General features: G+C 39.9%; 1 protein-coding gene across 4 annotated transcripts in view; it reads right to left on the bottom strand.

Moving 5' to 3' along the window:
* ddr1 (discoidin domain receptor tyrosine kinase 1) overlaps positions 1-16,519 on the bottom strand; it is a 43,818-nt gene that overhangs the window by 21,565 nt on the left and 5,734 nt on the right. For all 4 annotated transcript variants that reach the window (XM_040117487.1, XM_040117488.1, XM_040117491.1 and 1 more), the window contains exons 2-4: positions 7,726-7,883; positions 5,074-5,176; positions 123-198 (exon numbers count right to left, since the gene is read on the bottom strand). In XM_040117487.1, the coding sequence (XP_039973421.1) occupies positions 123-198; positions 5,074-5,176; positions 7,726-7,825 (279 nt within the window). In that variant the 5' untranslated portion in view covers positions 7,826-7,883. The remainder of the gene's footprint in view (positions 1-122; positions 199-5,073; positions 5,177-7,725; positions 7,884-16,519) is intronic.

Below are 16,519 nucleotides of genomic sequence, written 5' to 3'. Positions count from 1 at the left end.
TTAATAATCATGATATAACAAATTACAACCATTAAATGTTATTCTTTCCACAAACAATATAGCAGTTGGACTGAGCACTAATTGTAACAACAAATCAGAGTAGAGTAAACTGCGTATCTGACCTGAAGGTATTCTGATCCAGTGGGGAAAACGGCTCCTGCAGGACACCACGCTCCATCCCCCTCACCAGTACTCAACCTGAGAGAAACAAACAGAGAGAGGGGGGCTTATGATGGTAGATTATAAAATGAAAAAACATTTCCATAATCATAGCTGAAAAGTTCACTAAATACCAGACCCACAACCAAACATTCACATGCAAAGATACAAAGAGTGACTACATCAAAACCCGCAGTGCCAGAAGCATGCAGACGTACAAGTGAGAATTCACTACCAACAGTCCCACTCTACCACCATACATACTGGATTCCACAGCGGTCAAACATTAACACAGAAACCTTGCTATGGCGAAAGACACACGGTAGGTAAGTGAGAGAGAGAGAGAAATGGAAAATACGAAGAACACGAAGACGCCCCTAAAGAGAGAGAAAGAGAAGAAAGGAGCAGGGTGAAAATTACTAGCTCTGCCAGATTCGTCAAACCTCACAACAAGGTCTGGTGTAGTGTGTCAGGATCTTTACTCGCAGCTCCTAAGACCTGCCACGACCACACACGTGCACCACTAAAAGATTTTCACTCGGTGTAACCTTCTTCAATCCAGCCTGAGAAGAAAAGTACATACTACCACCACATATTGGCCAAATGAAGACCACAAACTTGGCTGTGTGTGTGTGTGTGTGACGTTGGATCGACTCTTTCAGGAAGCTTTGGAACACATTCCAGGCCACAACCATGGTCTGACCACTGTGGGGCTTCATTCAAAATGAAACCTGCTGTTCAGACCGCCAAAACAAATCACTGTATCAACACGGTCACACTGACAGCGGCGCTAGTATTTCAATCAGTCCTGTTCTCCACTTGATGGGTGAGATCATGCAGCTTGAAACCGCGAAATGATATCAACACATCAGAGCTCCACAAAGTGTCCTATGATGGAGGGAGGTGGCGGGAGAAGAGGATGAGGAGGGAGAGAGAGGAGGAATGTGGCTGGGCAGAGTTCAGTCCAACATGCACTAGCCAGCAGGATTCACATTACAGCACACTACTCTGCCAAGTAACTAATTTTTCCCCCATTTCTCTCTGTCTATCTTTTGCGTCCTGACTAAATACCAGCCAGCAATTCATTTCTCTGTCTTTGTTCTCAGTTCTCTCATTCCCTCCATCTTTTTGCCATTCCCTCACACCAACAAGCTGATATTTCACTGCCCCAGAGTAATAACAGCGATATTAAGAAAAAACAACCTACCAGCTCTGCTTCCGTCATTCCCTCCCTTAACACGACACCCTCCCTCAAACCCTGTTTTCAAATTAATTTCTCTCCATCTGTCAGCACACCATAGCAGCTATCCACCTCTCACTTGTTTTCTTTTTTTTTTTCTAACTGTCTGCTTCTTTCTCTGTTTTCTCTCTTTTTCTCTCAGTGTCCCCCCCAATGTATCTTAAAAAGAGCTAGGTCTTATAATCATTTCCACATGGATAGACACTGAGCCAAGAGTTCCAGCCAAACAGACCAATGGAGACAAATGGAGACAAATGAACGAACGCACACACGCACACACGCACACACACACACACACACACACACACACACACACACACACACACACACACACACACAAGCTTGTACTTATATGTTTGTGAGGACACTCATTGATATAATGCATTCTGTAACCTGGAGCCTAAAACCAAGTCTTAACCCTCAAACAGCCCTTTGTTGTGAGGACCGGTCAAAATGTCCTCACTCCAAGATCTAAAACTCAAACTGGTCCTCACAAATACACAAGTACAAGTACAAGTACAAGTACACACACACAAACACACACACAATCCTATGAATGCTCATACATGTGGCTGTAGCATGTTGTAGGCCTAGCTTACCTCGCTGCCAGACAGAGGATGTAGTAATATAATTACCAATTGGGTTTTACAAAGAAACTCCCTACCATCTTCTATCATAATCTAATAGACCTCTGAAAAATTACTTTACTGTGGTGCCAAGACGCTGAAAAAAAGGCATGGAGACAAACATCAGTCCAAAGTGACGTGTACTGTTACTTGATAAAAAAATCACTTGCACTGAAGTTCAGTAAGCTGACGTACAACAGTAGCTCTTTTAAAAGGCCACTCTGACTAAGAATTACTCAGTTACTAGGCACGCGAGATGGCCAATGTGACATTGTGACCCTTACTGTTCTAATGCGAATGCTCATAAAGCAGCCCGATAATCGAACCAGTTTACACTTTTTTCATGATATATGAACTGCTGAACAAATCAGAGATGCGGGCGGTGATTCAGAGGTCTGGGGCCAGGCAATTAAATATGCCCTATCAAGCACTAACCTATCATCCCAGTAAGTGCAGCTACTCAAAGTAATGAGTATGTATTCTTTCTAAGAAGCTCTCTCAAGGACTGACTTAAAAAAAGAAGGCAAACCAAATTGAAAAGGCTATACCTGCTGTTTGCATGTTTTAATCTATTTACTACCAATTTTTTGTGTCAAATCTGATAAGGTTGTTGCCTTGTCTATATCATGGCCTGTACAGTACTTCTGTTCAAATGCTACGTTTTCATATTTTTTCAGTCCTTGATATTTTTACATTTTCATAGCCTTAAAAATGCCTTATCTGGGAAGCCATGTTTGGGCATTAATATCTTGACAAATATTGTTCCTAGACACACTAGACTTTGTAGGATGGAAGACAAACATTTCTTCTCTGTATGCCAAAACCATTAAAAGCCTGTACTGCATGCCATTTTATTTTATAATGCCCTAGATTTGGAAAAAAAAGTGCACATTTCCTAAACGAGTAATACTGAAGGTACTACAAAACCATTGTTTGTAACAATATCCAGGATTACATTTTATTGTCACAGTATCTCCGTGATTATTGAATTCCCGTGTCATAGGAACTGTAAGAAATAAAGGATAAACATGTTTTCAGAATGTTCATTGAAATAGAGGGCATTTGAGATGGGATGTGTCTCTGGTAAGGCCCTGAATATTGATAATAAGTGAAATATTTTGATAAAACCTCTGGTATAAGGAGGAATAAGTAATATTTTAAAAAAGGGTCCTCTCAAGCTCCAGTGGGAGTATGTAAATGTGTTTCCAGATGAAAGCTTGGATGTGTTTATATGTCTAATTTTCCAGGGTGCATGTTAGAAAGCTCCTTATGGAAATTATACTGATACGCATGTTGAAAAATGTCCACACAGTGAAGTCAACAGTATATGCCCTTACATGTTATCAAGAAAACACCAAGCATGTACTTAATTCAGTCTTGGTTATAGAATAATAGTTTTCATCACGTGTAATTTCTAATACATAATTTGCTACATTGTACATCATTTTCAATAAAATTTATTAAAATTTTTAATTGAGTACCTTAATCCTTTTTTAAATATGGAATGTAAAATTTAACCGCTCCACTGAATATAGCATCTATCAGAGTTAGTGCCTTTTTTTAATAATGAAGCCCTGATAGTAAAGAATATAGCTTGCATTGATGACCTATGGTAAATGAGCCTACAGAAAATATGTATTTATTTACTCCAATCAGTATTTCAGAGGCTGGGACACACATAAGTAGAGATAATAAAGGGAAGACCCTGCTTCTTCATTACGGACATTTTTTCCTAGAGGTAAAACAATGGCTTGTAGATTTAATGTGTATTTATCCATGAAGGGAACACTGAAGGACATCGACACTTTGTACACTAAATGAATAAATGACTGCTTCCACACACATTTTCATGTTCCTGCAACCCACACACTATCTTGGTACTATGAAAATGACCAAATTATGCTACCACACCATGTTTTATTATTAATATCTTCATGTCCATTAGTGAGACCTCAAATATTGGCACAAAACTAATAAAAAGATTGTATTTGAAGAGAAAATATTGATTGATAGCATATGGGTGCAATAACATGAATTTATAATATCCTCAATATCACTCTTCTTTAGGAATTTAGCTCTTTTCTCCAAATCTAAGGCCTTATAGAAAACCAATAGGCATGCAGTACAAACTTATAATGGCTCAGTTATACTGAGAACATGTTTGTTTTTCATCCTACAAAGTTTGGTGAGGCTAGGAATAATATTTTTCGAGATATTAACGAAAAAAAAATTGGAATTGAAAAAAAATTTAAAACAGTAAGTTTTTAACACTTTTAAAACTTAGTTTTGGGATCCAAACATTATATTGACAAACTATGAACAAAACCTGAGACGGTGCTGCATCCAATTTCCTGGATTCTGCCTGATTTGGCACAGAATGACCCATATACCCTTTAAATTGAAGCTAATCATTTTGCTGTTTTAGATCTCTGAAAAACTTTTCCAGCGTCCCAGGAAACTTTTGGTTTCCTTTCATTTCAATTAAGCAGACTCTTGAAATTTATTTGAGTTATGTAATACATCGCAGCGAACATCAAGTCTGAATTCATTTATGTCAATGTTACGTTGTCATTACATGTAGTGTGTGCAGTCTGCAGTGCATTATCTCACAAAAACAAACTAATGACTGCCAGAATAAAAAACACTTTTATGGGAAAAATAATATCTAAATTTCAACAAAACTATAGGCTCTGCAATTCTTAACCTTCCAAAGTAATCTAGCAGAACACTGCAGCAGTTTATCAACAGCTGAAAACCTTGAGTGGTTTAACTTTTCACCTTGCTGCAGTGATGCAGAGGTGTACTCAAGGGTGTGTCAGTACACTGTGGCCAACTAGTGGCTGTTGTTACAGGTGAAACTGAGCCATCAGTGACGCTGGGTGTGAAACACTGTTCTACAGCCTTGTGTTCAGTTACTCTTCGATATATATAATTCAGACTGTCTTTAGACTGTAACCACACAGTATGGTATGAGTATGGAAAAAGCTACTTGATAATAAAAGTAATGCCGTTGGATGCTTTCCACCCTGCGCACGCACAACTTCCTACCTTCCATGTTTGGCCTCAGTGGAGTCTGACCAGGCGCTGGAGGCAGTGATGTCAGAGTCTGGGATGGTGCCATCCTCCATCCCCAGGGCATAACGACACTGAGCTGTAGGGGAAGGATTGAAGGAAAGAGAAGAGAGAGAAAAAGAGAGGGAGACAGAGGCCACATGAAGACATGAGTAACATTCTCATTCGTATGGAGCACATGTCCAGGGGAAACTTAATATTTCCATTAGCCATCATTGGTCACGGAGCATAATGTTGTTATGTCATCTCTGTGAAAATTTCCGGACTTCATGCTTCATATAACCCACGAAGACTCTGAGAGGTTGGAGAAAAAATACCAAACTCTACAACAAATTGTTCCAGTTCGCTGTTATTTGTTACACAATCTCTCGAGGTTTGTCTGTACTAATGAGTTCTTGTAAAATGAAATGGCAGTGTTTTGCATCACTTATTCCAGTAAGGCCCCTTTGTTCTGTCAAAAGTGACAACATCAAAGAAAAGTCGTTAAAAGCCACATGCATCCCAAAGTGCGTGCTCATATTTTAAACAGTGGCCCTGTGACATGCTATGACCTGTCTTCTCTATGACGTTACACCTTCCCTGTTTCTTTTGTCCTTTTTTGTCTTTCCAACTAGCTCTCCATTCCCACACAAAGCCACCTCCTCAGGACTGCAGCAATCCTGCACAGCTACTGATCCAGTTACCACTGCTTGGGAATTTGCAGGAAGAGAACAAAAGGGAAAGAAACGAAGGATGAATTCGAGATCACAGACAGGTTTCGGATATCTGCGCTGACTCTGCTCCAGCAGCAGCATTATCAAATGTTCCAGATAGCATGGTCCCGGGCTGGGATTACCCAACAACCTAGCTATCTGCTCTGGAGTCAGTAAAGAGGAGGAGGTGGTGGAGGGGGAGGAGAGAGGCTGAGGGAGGGTTTGGGTAGTGATAAAGTGGAAAGGGGTACTGACAGTGATATGGACTGGAAGCTGAGGGTGACAGAAAGAGGCGGGGGTGGAGTGGGCGTCTAACTCAATTTCTGTCATTGAGTCAGCAAACAGGAATGTTGAGCTGGATGACAAACCCTAAAAACCCCAAGGGGTGCAGCAGACACACACATACACACACAGTTCATCCACGCCCTGCAGACAGGTGCCCATTTCATTACATCATCATCATCATCATCACACACACTGCCAGTCAACACCCTGCCATCTGCAATCTTTTAACCTCTCTCTCTCTCTCTCTCTGTGTCCCTCCCTCTCAGTGTCCTCTGCTTTTAACTCCTTTTTTTGTCATTTGTCATAAAACTTTAGCCCCCACTCTAAACCTTTCTGCTCGCACTGTCAAACTTGAGTCAGTTCCTTCTACTAGACAAATTGTATGTGTGTCTGTTCATCTATCTCCAATGGTTTCTTTTCCATCAATCTAGCTACATATCCTTGGTTCATTCAGTGCAGACACAGATAGTCCATAAATCAAATCGTCACTCCACAGACAATTAATCCACAACTATTTCAAGGAGGGCTGCAACTAACGATCATGTCTATTATGGATTAATCGGGCAATTATTTTTTTTGATAATCAGCGTATTTTGGATGCTAGAATTTGGTAATCAGCAGTAAACACAAAGTACAGCTGAGCTTAATGAGTATGTTGTTACTTTGATAGATATTTGGTTAGAAATTGGGCAAACTGAAATGTTGACCTGATGGTGGCGCTTGATGAAAAGTTAAGAGATCACCAAAGTTATTACAATTCATCCAAAATCACCAAATTCCACAACTATCCATCCAATGCTTGTTGAGATATTTTGGTCTAGACCAAAGTGGTGGACCAACAGACCAACATTGCTATCCAGCGCCATGCAGGTAGCACGACAGCACGAGGCAGTAGTTACCAATATATTTTTTGTCAGTCAACTAATCGATTAGTTGGTCAATCAGCTGTGGTTTCAGCTCTAATTTGGATTGGCCATTTGTCAAGCAAAAACACCAAACTGGTTCCAGTTTCTCAAATGTGAGGATTTGCTGTTTTTTGCCCACTTTTATTACTGTTTATTGGACAAAACAAGCATACAATTAAAACAAAACTCAATATTTGCAGCCTTACTCTCAATCACAGTCTAGCTGCTGCAGTCAGACCGTGCCGCAAACTGTCTCCTCTGGTTACACCTGGTTGGCTCACATTCACTAATCCTCATGCGTTCCCTTTCCCCCGACATTTTGACTGACACTTTCATGAGCTGCCTGTGCATTAGCGGTCTTGACGAGCCGGGGGGGGGGTGGGGGGGCGCCCAGCTATCTTATTCTCCTATTACACACGACCGGCTGGCAGACAGGGAGAGGACACAGGATAGCCTGTTGATAGCGCACAGAGAATGAGCCTTACTCATCTGAGAATGTAACGAGAATGTCGGAGCAGCGGGATGGACGTTTGCTGCACCCATGCACAGGAGGAAGAGAGGGGAGGAAGTGGGCTGAGAAGTTTGAAAATGCAATCATGTCTGAGTTTGTGGCAATAAAAAATAACTTTGAAATGTTTCAAACTGTTTCAAACATGGCAGTTTTTTGAGGGAAAAAATTGGAGAAGCAATTTATCTATCACAGTTTAGATGTTTTGTTTGTTGCATACGTGTATTTGACATCCTACCTGGGTTAAAGTGCCACTCTTGTTCCTCTGAAGACGAAACCAGCGCCACCAGTACTGTGACCACAGTGACACGAAATAGCCGCAGGGAAGGCGAGGCCATGACAGCTGCAACGCACCTGGTTACCTGTCCGAAGACGTACCGGTGACCACAGGCATTCCTGTCACAGAAAGAGAGATCTTTAGGTCCGGATCCACTTTAGGATTCTTGTCTGTGCCTGTTGAAACTGCGCCAACCACTATAAAACCACAAATGATTTTATTTTCATGCATACATCTACATTAAAAATATACACGTACAGCTCCAGGCTGAGGCTGTTGAGCTCACACGCTCACCATCTCCATTAATAACTCAACTCTCTCAATCAAATCCTCTTAGTTCAAGGCACGTAGCATGTCTCCCAGTCATTTGTTTCCCAACGTTTTGCATGCCGAGCTCAGGATGGGGCCAGACCCCAGAGGAGTAAGCACAAAGCCATATAACAAAGGCCACTTTCACACGTCAATTTGTTTTTCTTGCTGGCAGCAGAATGCCGTGATCCAATAATGCTTTGCTGCCTTTAGAAAGGGAACATGCAGTTTGGTAATTGAAGATGGTATAATTAGCCGGCCCCCTTTACTCCCAGATAATTTTATTCCTTCTGTATTTGAAATACTAATCATTTCTCCAATTTACTGATTTCAAACCTACTTTCCCTTAATAGGAAGGAGGATATTTGGTGCACACAGTTGGAGATGCTTGTTTGGAATAAAAAAACAAACAGAAAACAGAAAACCAATGAGTGCGAGAGAACAGAAGGACGGACGTCAAAGTATTTTCAGTTAATAGGGACACAAACATGGTTTGTGCTAGTGTAGCACAAAGCAAATGATGTTCTGTATGAGGTGTTGAGTGAATTTAAAGATCCTTCAAAGTTTAAGGCTTACCAAAACACATACACTCAGTTGTCACTTTATTAGGTACACCTAGCTAAAACAAATGCAGTTTAATACAACAATCCCGCAGTAAATCCTACAATGTCTAATGTTCAGTTTTTGTTGAAACTGTTTGAGAGAAGTTGATTCAACTTTATGATCATTTTGGAGGCTGTGTTTTGTGGTGCGCTTGATTTGCGCTGTGATATACAGAGAGGAAGTTGTAATATTTAGTTTACCCTCATCAATACAAAAAAGAGGTGGACAAAATATTAGGATCATGTCTCTGTATAACACAATACAATTCAGTGAATTTAATAGTATATTCACTGAATTGTGTGTGTGTGTGTGTGTGTATATATATATATATATATATATATATATATATATGTGTATATGTATATATGTATGTATATATATTTATATATATATATATATATATATATATATATATATATATATATATAAATAAATATAATAAACTGTCTACAGTATTTTCTAAGTGAGATAGTACCCAATGCTTTCTTCCTAAAAAAAACTTTGTGCTTTTTGTCTGACAACACGAACATAAAATTTGATTCACATATTTGTTTGGTAAAGAAAAAATAAGCACATTTCATAGCTCTATCCCCAGTGCATATTTTACTTCTGAACATGTTTAAGGTAGACTTCCAGTGGTTGGGCAAGAAGGAGGAAAAAAAACCTAATGATAAGTGGAAGTCTGAAGTGGGAGTGACAGCTGGGAGAGACAGAGGGGGCAGGCTGTAGACCCTCTGTGTTTCGGCTTCATCTCTGACTAGACTGGGACAGGCCGACAGCTGACACACAGCTGTAGTGACAGAAGATCGGGGGGGTCGTCCACGGAGGCGGGGAGGGAGAATGTATGGAAACAGAGTGAATATTACTGTAGAGTTAGCTCAGGCACAACAGGGCGGAGACGGTGGAACAAGAGAAGCAATTACATGGGTACGTGTGTGTATTTGGGAGGAGGAAGGCTGTGTAGAGAGGTTGACTTATGGCCTCACTGCATGTGTATGCATGTGCATGAAGGGTGCATATGTGGGCATAGAGGAGATCTCAGGGATAGCCAGCCAGTGCAGCTGTCCTGAATGGGAAACACAACACAACTGATCCATGGTGCATGTGTTCCAAGAGTGGAGAGAAACAGAGAGAGGGGCTGACATTTTTTTTTTTTTTTGGCAGAAAAATACCAAAGTCTTCCAAATGAGTAACGATGTGTGTGCATATGCCGGTTGAGAAAATGGTGAAATATGGAGCTTACTGGACTAAGCTGCGTGTGCAAAATCGGAGCTGAGAATCTGATGACTGGGGTCACAAATCCGAGGCAATCGCCATAACAACCATCACGAGGTTGTCAAACGTTATCTTCAACAGCATCTCATCACTGCTTTGTCGATGAGGGGGAAAAGGGGAACAAACTTTTATCCAATACAACGCAGAAAGACATTATAAAAATGGGAAGAAAAAAAGACAAATGTTTCAGCAAGCAGGAACAAAAGTGGCCACAGCCATCCGACAACATTGTTGTTGGAAAAGTCAAGTGTTATTGAACAGCTGTGGTTAGTGCTCATAGAGAGGGAGAAGGGCCTGCTGTGTTCTGCAGAAGGCAGCACAGCGTAGAGCCCAATCTACACTCTCACATTTTGTCTTGGCTAATCCATGAGCAGGACTAATGAATACTTATGAGCAGCTGCTGTTTCTGTCCCACCGAACGAAACACAACTGACAAGAGAGGCAGAGTCGAGAGCAGACACACAGGAGAACTTTTTTAGTTAGCAGCCATTGCATCATTAAAGATAGCTTGCCAGACTCTCTATAATTAGATTGCTTCAGTGAAAAAAAAAAAAAAGAGGCAAGACTGCCTTGGCACTGGTTAGCGTCTTTTCTAGGGAGGCCTTCGTGTTGGAACCAAATGTTAGCATTCGCTATTCTTTCCAGTAGTATAATAAGCCAGTCCAAATGTCAGTAGTGACCTAAAGGATTGCTCAGGTGTTTTTGCATTTTTTTTTTTTAGCTCATTAAGTACAAACTGTGAATGCTTTACATCACTGCTGACCATTTTGCAAAGCAACTTAACTTAACTTATAGGCTTTTTTTGTAATTTCCTACCTTCCGGACAGCTATTAGTTTCAGTGCAGCGTCTCAGTACAGTTAAAAAGAAACAAACCAAAAAAAACAAAAAAACAGCTTGCTGAGGTCTGAAACTTAAGAGATCAATCACAATCAGTGAATATTTAGTCAATTTATTTCTGTCACAGTTAAATTATCAACATCCGAGACTTAACAGAGCTGCTGAGCGTGACAAATTCACATTTATTCATTTTACAGTGGCCATGTTTGTTTATTATTCCATTTCCGAGTTTTGGCTTTGCAAAACAAACCATCTGAATTCCTCGATTCTCAGCAGCAAATTCATAAATTTATCTTTGAACGAGAGTTGTTGGAGGAGAGTCCCTTCTCTCAACTTCTTGTATACTGATACTGATATCTTCTATCATGCTAACTGGGATGGATAGCTATCATAAGCATGTTTTAAGCATCTGCAATTCGATAGTTCAACTGTATTGCTCGACTATGCATGGAACACAGCTGCTGGAAAAAAGTAAATTAATTGAGTTTACAGCCATGATAGCAGCTCAATGAGGCTATAATTAGGCACAGCTGTGCTTTGAGCTAAATGCTAACTTTAGCATGCTAACTTGCTCACAATGATTATATGCTGATGTTTGGCAGGTACAGTCCTGGTCGAAATTATTGGCACCCTGAATTTTAAGTACAGAATTTAGAATATCTTCAGAAATAACTGCAAATACATCAATTTTGTATTTTTAATTTCGTATTCCAAAGTTGCTGAACAAAGAAAAAAGCTATAAAGATATAAAATGTAAGTTTGACACAATTATTGGCACCCTTTTGATGAATTTAAATTAGTTCCTCAAACAAAATAAAAAACAAATAAGAATCACGTGCTTAATTTTCAGTGTTCACGTGACCTGAGTTAACCAATGATTGATGATTTTATTTCATAAAAAGGGGCTGATTATTTCCAGTTTTCCACATTTTCACAATGAGGTGTCTGAGAGCATCAGAAATGTTATTATCAAAAAGAAATAAAAAATAAAAAATACATAATTCCAAAGGCTACAAGGCAATCCCCAATTTTCATAGTTCATAAGGTTATCAAGAAGTTTCACAGACATAAAACTGATAAGACACTTCCGGGACGTGGTGCTAAGAAGAAACTAAATGAGAGAAGTCTGCAAAGGTTGAAGCTGATTGTGGAAAAAAACGCCAGACATCTTAAGAGCTTCTGGCTGACCTGGAGCAATCTGGAGTGGTGGTTTCAGCCTGTACCATACACCACACACTAAACCAAGTAGGGCTTCATGGGCGAAGGCTTAGGAGGACAACTATACTGAAAGAAAGGCACAAAAAGACAAGACTCATGTTTGCAAAAACTTCCATAGACAAGCCATGGTCTTTCTGGGAAAATTTTCTATGGACAGACGAAATCAAAGTGGAGCTCTTTGGGAATCAGTTTATTTGTAGACAATGAAATGAAGCCCATAAGGAAAATAACACCATATCTACAGTAAAACATAGTGAAGGGTTATATCATGCTGTGGGGCTGCTTTGCTGCCTCCGGTACTGTAGGCATTGAATGTATCAAAGGAATGATGAAATCAGAAGGTTACCAAGGCCTTTTAGAGCAAAATGTGTGACCCAGTTTCAGAAAACTAGGTTTGAGTCGAAGGTCTTGGGTCTTTCAGCAGGACAATGACCCAAAGCACACATCCAGCAGCACAAAAAAAAAAAAAATGGTTGAAAATGAAAAGATGGACTGTTTTAAACTGGCCAGCAGTGAGTCCCTACCTGAAATCTGCTATTGCAATAAGGACTCCTGAAAACTTAAAAGAACTTGAACACATAGCAGCGGAAGAGTGGCAGAAACAGACAAGAGACAGGCGTAAGAAGCTTGTAGATGGGTACAAGAAACTTTTAGAGGCTGCCATTGTTTCCAAAGGCTCTGCAACCAAATATTAGTGAAGGCTGCCAATAATTGTGTCTGGGGTACATTTTGTGTTTGTATTATTTCACTATTATGCTTGTTGTTTTTTTTTTTTAATTTTCATTTGTTCAGTAAGCTTGGAGATTTTATTAAAATATTTGATTATACAAAATTGGCTGATTTGCATTTATTTCTGAAGATATTCTAAATTCTGTACTTAAAATTTCAGGGGTGCTAATAATTTCAACCAGAACTGTATAATGTTTACCATGTTCACCAACATAGTTTAGTTTGTTATTAATTAGGACTAAACAGAATGTACAGATGAGGCTGAGGGGAATGTGAATATTTGTACCACATTTCATAGCAATCCATCCAATAGCTGTTAAGATATTTCTCTCAAAACCATAATGTCGACTTCATGGTGGCACCACAGGAAAAGTCAGGGGATCACCAAAACCATTATGATTCATCCTCTGGGTACCATGAATGTCTGTACAAAATTTCATTGCAATCCATCCAGTAGTCGTTGAGATATTTCAGTCTGGACCTTGAGCCACACTGCTTGCAAAAATCAAAAACAGTCCTTGCTGTCGTTTGCATTACATTGTGAAGTCTCTAATCAGGGACAGACAGAGAAACACGCTGCCTCAGTTAGACATGACTAATGGCCGCTGAGGAGATGGGAGAAGTGAGCTCTTTGTTTTGGATTTCCAATCAGTGTGTGAGGAAGCTGGTGAGGTTGCACGCACCACCACACTCTGTATCCTGGCGAGAATGAAGCATGAATTAATCTTAAATCTTCACAAGAATTGGAAGGGTGAGAAACATGGTCATTTGATGGCTTTCCTACACACGGGCTTGTTCCTGTGCGACTCAGAGGCGGTGTGAGTGAAGTGCTGATCCCTACAGGGCCACTGTTTCCTTGTTTTTACTGAAGACCCACTCCAAGGGCAGGGATAAGTTGTTTGGCTGCACAGATCTGTCAAGGGGGTTTCCTTTTTTTTCCTCATCTTGGAAGAGTTGCTTTCAGCCTACTTTGGTTAAATAATAAATTATCACTCAGTGTAATATTTTATTCACTCTATGCAAGGAAACAGCACAACTACTCTCCCTCAGCAATGGAGGATGTAAACTAAGAAGTTTGAGACAGGCTGAAGACATTTGCTCTTAAAATTGAAAATACAGACAGTGCACTTCTAATAATTGCCTAAAGTAACAGTGGGTGAAGTTTGGCGTTTTGTCCTTCTGTTGGTCATAATGTTGGTCATACGCTGGTCATCAAGTTCTAAAGCTGTTTGTCACAATATTCATTTATACAAGGAAGTGCCAGTCATAACTTAGGAATCAGATTTTTTCTGTTTTACCACAGGTTGAGGAAGCAGGAGGGAAGGATGGATGAGTCACCTAAAACAATGTAATGAGACCGGTCGGAGAAGACCGCGGCTGAGTCAGAAAAACAAAATTAAACGGCAGGAACAGGAAAAAGAGAAAGTGCAACATCCAACTCAAGGATGACTTTAGGAGGTGGTGAATCATGAAGAAAGCATTTCAAGGGGATTGTAAAATAAAAAAAAAGTTTCCAAGAATACTTGTGCGTAACATCAAATGACTCATTAATAGCTCAGCTCTCACAAAAAATACCCAATTCAAAACCATCCTTCACCTTCCTGGTGGCACAGACACTTCAGGGCAGTATCATAGAGCAGTGCTGTGCAACAACACAGCTCATAACAAATCTAATTCACATGCTAACACCCGCGATAGTTTAGCAGAGAAACCATGAGCTGAGGCTCGAGGGTGGTGCAAAAACAGGTTAAAAAAAAATGAATCTAATAAAGTTGGGTTCATTAGCATGTAGTTACACAAAGCTGAACTCAATCATAACCAAAGAGTGAAATTTCCATCTTTTCCCCTTTTGCTGCCTACGTCATGCTTGGAATCAGGTCCACTTGATCCCTTTGTCCATACCAGTTGGAGCACTGCTCAGCATATCTGCATGGCAGACAAAGACAAATGGTGACTGATTACCACAGTTTGGTCTGGCAAGTGAAGAATGCCTTCATCAACAGCAGCCACACAAGCCCATTTGTAAATGTAGGGACAAAGAATTATGCCAAGCTTGTCCGCATAAACACAATTTCTTGGTTCCTTACTTTTTTTTGTTGGCTGTTGGAGTGGCAGGATGGTTAAGAAACAATGCAAAATTTTAAGTATTTTATTCTTGTGGTAGGAGCTTGATTTGTGTAGGTGGCAAAAAAACACATTTAAACTAGATTAAACACGCAAAATGTGTATAATACAAAGATTATCCATGTATCCATGACCACAGTGCCTTCAAAAACACAGGGTAGCACGAAACCGAAAACAATTTAAAAAGCCAATTATTCAAGTCTGATGGAGGTGGGTAGTTTTCTGTGCCTATGCCAAGAGTGGAGGAGGCTAAGTCAGTCATACTGTACATGTTTTGGTATAGATGCTGTTCAGTGGTTCCTGGTAGAGTATAGAACCAGCCAGCACAATATATCAGCTGACATTAGGTAGACATATAGGTATCATAAATGCAAAGGGATATGTTTTTGGCAACCTGGAGTAAGTGTCTCGATTGTGCAGTTCATCAGTATGCATGGACAAAGTTTATTTTAAGTTTCTTTTTCCACCGTAAAATGACCTGCTTAGTATCGTGGTGTATCGTAAGGAAGGTTTATGTGGTGTAAAAATGAACATCAGACAATGTATCTTTATCAGATTCTTTAAACTCTCAAATATGGATAGTTTATTTGCCTAAAAAAAAAAAAAAAAAATCCAGTAATGGTCAGCCTCTATTTCCTGGTACAACCTCATTAAAAACTTGAATGTAAAAAATTGTACACAATTAATGCATAAATCAGGGTCTTGCCTTCACAAACTAGGTCTATTTGTCTGAATAATTTTCTGGAGAATACAGTTTATCTAGAATTTCCTATGCAGCCTGCACCACAACGTCTCTGTGCTCTGAGAGCAATGTTGCTGTTGTGTTGCTAATATTTCCCCTGGTAATGTTAATTATTGACATCTGATTTGTCCAACCTTTGTGCCAATTAAAAGCTTGTGAAATATTTGCAATAAGGTCAAGTTTCCAGGTTTCTGTCATTCATCACAAGAATTAGTGAGCTACAAATTAAAACACGAAGCTGCAGCCAGGTAGACCCAAAATTTGTTTACGTAGCTACAGGCCTGAAGTACAAAAACAAAATTAAATCAGGACCATTTTTTAATTACAGCTGTATCATTGTGCCACAATATCATGGCATCTGCAGAGGCAATCAAAAGGAAATAAGCCTGATCGGACACAAACAGTGACAACACATAACCCAGAAGGAGGTGGATTGTGTTTACCATATGCACAACAACTAAGAGTGAACTAAAATAAAAATAATAAGATGTTCTGCAAAAGCTTAAATATGACAAAGTACAGCGAGCATAACAAAAAAAAAAAGTGACGGACTTGTTAGCACCTCTGGCAAGCAACATGATCTACACAGAGTCGGCTGCTTATTGTGTGAAGCAAAGAGTCAAGTCTTCTCTCTGTGCACGCAAAGGAAAAACACTAGAAGAGAGCGTGTCGGGAAACTGGTTTTGACTGACAGAACCCCGTTTTGGTTCTCAGGGCTTGAAGCTTTATACATGTCAGCACATGTAGTTAGACTGTCCTCAGCTCTTTTTTCTCTGTATAATTCAACTGGAATGAGAGGAGTGTTGTTTCAAGCTAAGTAAGTAAGTTATTGAAAGACCTCTCCTATACTAAAAGTGAACCCACGTTATCTGCTTCACAGCTGCAGTGAGGGAAGATTAATTCTGAGGTTGAGCTTA

The sequence above is a fragment of the Xiphias gladius genome, chromosome 22, assembly GCF_016859285.1.
Source record: "Xiphias gladius isolate SHS-SW01 ecotype Sanya breed wild chromosome 22, ASM1685928v1, whole genome shotgun sequence".
Classification (NCBI taxonomy): Eukaryota; Metazoa; Chordata; class Actinopteri; order Istiophoriformes; family Xiphiidae; genus Xiphias; species Xiphias gladius.
Note: the sequence above shows the minus strand (reverse complement) of the source record. Positions and strands in the feature narration are given on the sequence as shown.